Raw genomic sequence first — 7,907 nt, 5'->3', positions numbered from 1 at the left:
TATCAGGGAATGGGCAGTGTTCTTTCCAGTGTTTTACAATCTTCCTCTGCTACTGTTTGTACATCTGCATCTGCCTCTTGTCCCTGTCCATTGCCACAAGTGCATTCTCTCCCCTCACAATTCTGTGAACCAACTAATGCACTGTCCTCGTGAACCTTGCTATCACATTCCATCAATGCCCATCACCATAATGAAGCTTCACTCATTTGTACTGATGTCAGGAACTCATATAATTATTTACAATACTGGATCCAGGTTCATGGGATTGCCTCAATGATACTGATCTCATTTGTGCCTCCCATCCAAGCTGCTTTCATCAGTTTGGGAGATCTCCTTTTGTCATCAACTGGTATGAGATCTTCCCATCCGCTCCTTTCAGCCTGGAAAAGAGCTAGCAGTCAGTCATCATCAAACCTTCAGGCTGTCTTTGTCCCTCAGCTTGACCACCAAAATCTCTGCCAACTATGAAGACGCAAGTGTGGTTGTTAAGACACTGCAGTACTTTTCTCTATATCCAGCAGTGATTTTGTTTCCTTGGCTCTGCCTGTTCTAGGAATGCTTGTAAGTTACTCCCTTTAGAGTACAGATAAAACTCACCTCCAATGTGATGTCAAGGTTTCCTGCACTATTCACAATTTTTCTCTTCAGCTTCTCCATATTGTGAAGTAAAAGGAATGCACGCAGCTCAGACCACTAATGACGGCCTACTGGCTCTGTACCCAGACACCCTTACCCTCTCAGCATCAATCAATGAGGACATCAGCCTTGCTTATTGATGTGGGACAAGAAACCACACAGAGGCCCAGTGTTGATCAATTACCACTTTATTGCATGAGCTGGAGCAGCAATGGTGGGAATTGACAAACCACTCACTTCTGTTTTATTATCCCATCCATCTCAATTGCCATTATTTCCAGTCCAACAAGACAATGGACTAACATCACTGAAGGGCGAAAAAATGCAAGCATAACCATCCAGGGAAACATCCCATGAATGAATAAAGAAAAATGTTCACCATTTTATTGAAATTTAATGAAGAACTACATACACTAGAGATGTGAAACAGAAACAGAAACTGCTGGAGAAACTCAGCAGATCTGACAACATCTGCATAGAGAAAAATAAAGTTAACATTTCAAGTCCAGAGACCACTCATTAGAAATTTGCTCGTTCCAGTGTGCTACCCCAATGAGGTGTAACACATTGAAGTGGGTTATCCTAAATGGGTCAGAGATATGCCATGATGATGTGGTGAGGCTGCTGAGTGTCCCATGCCAACCAGCATGAATGAGGAGGTGCAGGGGTTCATTACCCGTGGAGTATAACCCAAGCTGCTGTGTCCCTGGCCAAAATGTTGGTCCTGAGGATAAACTTAGGTTGAGTATTAAGATCCCTTAAAAACTGAACTTTCCTAGCATTAAACAGTGCACTTGAGATTTCATTTAACAGCTATCATGTTCATAATTAACTTTCCAAAATTCTATCAGATGAAAACAAGGGAAGAATTATGAAAAAAAAGCGAAGAATAATGAAAAGCACAGAGATCGTGATACCCATTGAAATGATGTCAACAATTTATCTGGTGCCAAACACACACTACTATTAATGTGTTCTTTTTGAACATAAGAAGTATTTTCATAGAAAGAATGGTAAACTAACCCTCAGACGAAGGTTGGGGGGCAAATGGGCAACAATCATCCAACTTCATGTGTGGCTGTCCCATGGTCAGTGGCCAAAAGAGTTCAGATAATTGATTGACATGGCACAAGCCACCTGCCCCAGAAATATAACAGTAAGTCCTTGGGGTATAGAAGGTTCTCAGAGAGCAGTTTGCATCAAGCACACCTTGTAGACAGCAGCATTCTTCAGGTGGCCCCCAAAGAGCAGTCTTCATTGAGTAGTCCTCATTAGGCAGATTGAAGATGGGCCAGAAGAAGAGGGGGATGACTCAGGAAAGAAGTCCCTAACACACTGCCCCTCCCCCAAGAGATATCAGGATGCAACCCCTCATCATGTTAATGAGACCAAAACATTCCACACTGACAGTCTGTTTGTCCTCTGGTATCAATGAACTATCCCCAATTGTCATGGTTGTATTTTTTCTTTATCTAATTATCTAATGTATCATATCTAAACTGCTGCTTCTTTACAAATTTAATAAACTATCAGAAAATTACAATAAATTGTTAACTCTACATATTAGGCAACTGTGATTGTGAAGCCCCTGAAATCAACATTAGCTGGAGCTGCCAAGCACCAAGTCAGATTTTAATGTCTGGAATTGTTACTGTCAAGTTTCTTTCTATCCTGTAGGAGAATAGGAAAGTGCATATAAAGAAGACAAGATTTGGTACAAATAACATGTAAATACGTGCAAGTTGGCCTCTCACTCATCATTAGCAAGATCCTCATTTGGTCATACAATCCACGAGTGGAAAATCAGACTTTTTTTTCCTCAACACAATGATATTGCCATATTTTCTCAACCGATTCACCATTGCCCGCATTATCATGGCTAGGAAAATTCAGGGCAAAGAATCTGATAGAATGGGTTGGCATTGTATCAGGAAATTGTATAAGAGCAGCAAGATTGATGTCTGAGCCAGTGGGCTTATCATTTATATTAATGGGATTGTTACCTCCAAAAATGGAGATAGAAGAAGTAAAAATGAATAAGGGGAAGAAACAGGTAAGATTTTTATGAAAGAGTGGGAGACATGGAAATGTCAATTGAGAGGAAGAAATAAAACTAGCAATCATCACCATCAGGGAAAATAATGTGAAAGCAAGACTGGAAGAGACTGGAACAAAACCGTTTAATTTATTGCAAACAGTAGGTTTGGTTCTGCAACACACAGTTCTTGTCTTTTTTACATACACTTTCCTATTCTCCCACAGATGGAAAGACATTTGACAGTGACAATTATTGACATTGAAGTCTGAGTGGGTACCTTGCAGCTCCAGATAGTGTTAACTCTTAACTGACATCTGGATCATTAGGGATGGGTAAGAAATGCTAACCCAGCCAGTGCCACCCACATGAATGAATTCTAAGCAATATTAAAAGGGATTGGTCAGTATAGCAATATTAATCACATGGACATTTTTAACACATATGTAATCTCTGTCCAAGGAAACAGTTGAACAACAATATGCAAATTAAAATCTATGGGCTAACAACTTAAGTCACCATCAACAGGGAACCAGTATCAATACTAGCACAATTCTGCAAAGCTATTGTCAAGCAAAGTAAGTTACTAAACATGCAGAACAAGACAAGTGAACTGAAAAATCTCTATGAAATGAATGGCTACCTCACTGGAATTCACATCCTAGACAAGGATGAGCTTGCACTGGCCATTCAGAATGGGGTCACTTGGGAATAAAATCAGGAAGCATATTGTTCTGCTGTCCTTAATCAGCCTGGCCCACCTATGACTCCAGACCACAAGGATGTGGTTGACTCAGAAGGTTGACCTTCAACCTTCAATCTCAACCTTAGAAAATAAATTTGGTAAGTAAACATCTATGTGCCAATTATCATAAGGTTCTTTTTTACATGTTAAAGAATGCCTCAACGCAACTGGAGGGTCTGGAATGTGGCTCGGTATTTGATTCAGTGCCTTTGATGACACCAAGCATCATAATTTAATTGTAATAAGAAAATGCTTATATAAATCTTTGTTAACTTTATTGTTTTGTAATTTCTATATTGTGTATTGCAGGTAAGGTATACACCCAGTACAGCCTACATAATGTACATTTACAGAACAAGTGGGTGATGGACTTAGCTACACATCCTCTAGTCCTCAAAGCCATCACTGCAGTTTTGGGACCTGATGTCATTCTGCTCGATTCTCCTTTTATCTGCAAGTATCCAGCTCTGATGTCCCTCATGAAAGCAATGTGGCTCTTTATGTTGCCTGGCACAGGACATCAGCTGACTCAAAGGTTAACAATCCAATAAAATACTGAGACATGTTTCTGAATATGACTGCTGTTTAACTCAGGCAATTATAATTTACATTGTTCTTTGTTATTAGATACTGGGGCTTTGAAGGTGGATCCGTAGCCTCTGTGTGGTTGGCTTTGGATGATGTTGACAAAGAAAATGGTGCCCTGCAGGTTATTCCAGGTTAGAGCTATAAGCGGTGATCACTTTAATTATATGAATACCTTTCTGAGATTACATATAGAGTCATACAATATGGAAACAGACCCTCGGTCCAACTAGTCCACGCTGGCCATGTTCTCTACCATTAATTGTTTAAGTCCTGACCTTGTTTTTTTAACCAAAATGCAACACCTCACATTTATCCAAATTAAACTCCTTCTGCCACTCCTCAGCACACTGACCCAATTGATCAAGATCAAAATAGTTACGTAAGAATGGAGGATGATCATTTGGCCTCTTAAACCTGTTCCACCAATCAATTTGATCATGTCTGATCTGTAACTCAACCCCATTTAGCTGTAACTTGTTCCATATATTGTGACGTCTTTAACAAACAATCACAGATTGGAAAATTTCAACTCAGAAAGCATCTGCAGATTTTTGGGTAGAGATTACAAGGCTTTCTCTACGTATTTTAAACATTTTCTTTTGGGATGGGGGGGTGTTCTCTGTCAGACCACTATTTCTGACTTTGACAAATGACAGTTTATCAGCTAGTATACTGAACCATCTAAAACAGAAAGCTTGCTAGCCTATTTCAGAGTCAACATTCCGAGTCAACCACATTCTTGTGGTCTGGAGTCATAGGTGGGCCAGACTGATTAAGGACAGCAGAGTAAAATGCGAATGATTTTATTCCCAAGTGACACCATTCAAGCATTAAGGTGATGTAGCGTCAGGGAAAACAAGTTAAGTTTGTACCCTTGTCTCTTAATGACATTTAATCCATTCCCTGATGACTGGAGGGTGGCTAATGCTGTACCTTTGTTTAAGAAAGGTTGTAAGGACAAACTAGGAACTATAGACCTGTGAGTCTGATTTCAGTGGTGGATAAATTGCTGAAGGTGAATTTATGGACATAGGATTTAGAGAAACAAAGATTGATTAGAAATAGTCAGTATGGTTTTGTCTGAGGAAAATCATGTCTCACAAGCTTGTTTAAGTTTTTTGAGGAAGTTACCAAGAAGGTTGATGATGGCAGAGCAGTAAATGTTATTTATTTGGATTTTAGTAAAGTTTTTGACAAGGTTCTGCATGGTAAATTAATTAGTAAAGTTAGGTCTCATGGGATTCAGGGTGAGCTTGCCAATTGGATATATAATTGTCTTAGCGGCAGGAGACAGACAGTAATGGTGGAGGGTTGCCTTTCGGACTGGAGGCCTCTGAGCAGCGATGCTCCACAGGGATCAGTTCTGAATCTTCTTTTGTTTGTCATTTATATAAATGATTTGGATGAGAATATAGAAGGCATGGATAGTACATTTGCAGATGACTCCAAAATTGGTGGCATTGTAGACAGTGAAGAAGGTTTTCTAAGATTACAAAAGGATCTTGATCAAGTGGGTCAATGGGCTGAAAAATGGTAGATTGAGTTCAATCTGGATAAATGCAAGATATTGCATTTTGGTGCAACAAACAAAGGTAGGCCTTATACAATTAACAGTAGGGCCTTGAGTAGTGTTGTAGAACAGAGGGACCTAGGGGTGCAGGTACATAATTCTTTAAAGTTTGCATCACACATAGACAAGATGGTTAAAAAGGCATTTAGCACGCTTTCCTTCATTGCTCAGTCCTTTGAGTATAGGAGGTGGGGCATCATGTTGCAGTCATACAGGACGTTGGTGAGGCGTCTTCTGGAATACTATGTCCAGTTTTGGTCACCCAGTTATAGGAGTGATATTATCAAGTTGGAGAGGGTTCAGAAGAGTTTTACCAGGATGTTGCTAGGTATGGAAGGTTTGAGTTATAAAGAAAGGCTGGATATGCTGGGACTTTATTCACTGGAGGGTAGGAGGTTGAAAGATGACCTGATAGAAGTTTATAAGATAACGAGATGTATAGATAGAGTTGATGGTAATTGTATTTTCGCTAGGATGGGGAATTTCAAAACAAATGGGCACATTTTTAAGGTGAAAGGGGAGAGATTTTAAAAAAGACATAAGAGGCAATTTTTTTTACCCAAAGGGTGGTTCGCATGTGGAATGCACTTCCTGAAGAAGTGGTAGATGCGGGCACAATTACAAGGTTTAAAAGACATTTGTATGGATACATGAATAAGAAAGTTTTGGAGGGATATGGGCCAGGAGCAGCCAAGTGGGACTAATTTAGTTCAGGATTATGTTCAGCATGGACTGGTCAGACCGAAGGGTCTGTTTCCACGCTGTATGACTCGATGATTCTATGATTCAATGCCATTTGCAATTTTCTAATCCAATGGTACTTTTCAATTTTACAACAATGTAACTATAAGTATTTCTCAGAGAGATAATGCTGTGCTCAATGATATCCATTGGAAGCCGCAAGCTAGGGCTACTCGAACATGGAACAAGTGCTATTCCTGCGAACATCAAATCAGGAGATTCCCATACACTTGGTTGATGCTGAGAAGGCTATTCAACGTCCTCTTTAAGCAGGACAAATGTCTGTAAGTAGAAATCCAAAATTAAAAATAAATGAGATGAGTAAATATCAAATTTCTGTTATGTGATTAATCTGTTTGCCTGTTTCAGGTACATGATGGTCTGACAGTCCACTTCAGTGAACCAAACCTTTCAAATAGGAGAAGATTCGGTTTTGTGATCTGCTTTGTCCTCACTATTGCCTATCCTGTTGATGTGAGTATTGAGGTTGTGAGTATCATTCCATATATAAATATGAATAAAATCCAAATACTAATATTTTGTGTGTTCCTTATAACAATCAAACCGAAATTGTTATCAGAAATAGGATTATCAATCCTTCCACAATATCTGAGAGTCTCCCACAATCAACAATTGATCTCCAGCCGCTAGTGTGGCAACCCAGGGGACAAACTACCCCATCATTTCAATTCCTGGCTCATACTATCCTATCATTTCTGGCTCGTGAATGTGAGCCAGAGCTTCATAAGCCTTATCTAGTGCAGTTAGCTTTGGACATGCTACAGGAAGGATTAAAATCCAAGTGATTATTAATGCTGATTGTTTCTATTTCTTTCGGGATCCTGACAGACCCCGTTCTTTCCCTTCAACAATGCTGGTAGCAGGAGAAGACAAGTTCAACCTCTTTCAAAACAATGCACCAGATATCTTTACTAAAACATTCTGAAAGAGTTGTAGCTATTTGAAGTAGTTGATATAGAAATCTACTAACTGAAGACATAAACAATGAACATATATTTGTTAAACAACTATTATATTTTACTGGACTGAATAATCATAAATACTTTTAATTTGTGATACAAATTGTCTGATTCATATATATTTTAATATAATTTAGTGTAGGCTTGGGTTTTGGAGTTTAGATTAGCAGCATATGGGTTTTCTGTGTGTCTGAATTTAATAATTAAATTGTAAGAATTTCTATAGCTATGTTGATTTATTTTAAAACCATTTGTGAGAGCTATTTTGACTTTTGCTTACCTATGCATGTTTTACAACTTAACAAAATTATGCTTTAAGTTCTATTCCAAGTTTCTAAATTAAGAGTTTTTAACTTTAGAGAGATAAACTTTTCTTCTGGTTTTATGTTGTTTTGTGCAGTTCTGTGAAATCCTTTGAAGGTGATTGGGAATGGGAGAATATAATGTAGCTAGATTAATTTAGAATAAGGAGTTGTCATAGATCTAATGCAAATGTTTTGGATAAAACACTGAAGAGGTTATTTAAAACTGAGAATGTTATGCTCAGACACATGACAGCTCCAGGAAGAAGTAATCAGCATTTCCAAGCCAGGAGTAAAAGTCACAGTTACC

The 7,907-nt window shown here is 38.7% G+C and overlaps 1 protein-coding gene across 1 annotated transcript; it reads left to right on the top strand.

Annotated features, from left to right (window-relative positions):
• Positions 1–3,263: 3,263 nt before the first annotated feature.
• On the top strand, positions 3,264–7,261 carry zgc:174917 (uncharacterized protein LOC565650 homolog). The gene is given in 9 exon segments (XM_048605321.1): positions 3,264–3,371; positions 3,731–3,878; positions 3,881–3,935; positions 4,038–4,135; positions 5,128–5,142; positions 6,483–6,522; positions 6,524–6,599; positions 6,685–6,784; positions 7,149–7,261. Coding segments are annotated over 9 exon segments (753 nt in total).
• Positions 7,262–7,907: the final 646 nt, after the last annotated feature.

The sequence above is a fragment of the Rhincodon typus genome, chromosome 14 (assembly GCF_021869965.1).
Source record: "Rhincodon typus isolate 14 chromosome 14, sRhiTyp1.1, whole genome shotgun sequence".
Lineage (NCBI taxonomy): Eukaryota > Metazoa > Chordata > Chondrichthyes > Orectolobiformes > Rhincodontidae > Rhincodon > Rhincodon typus.
This window is presented reverse-complemented; position numbering and strand designations above follow the sequence as displayed.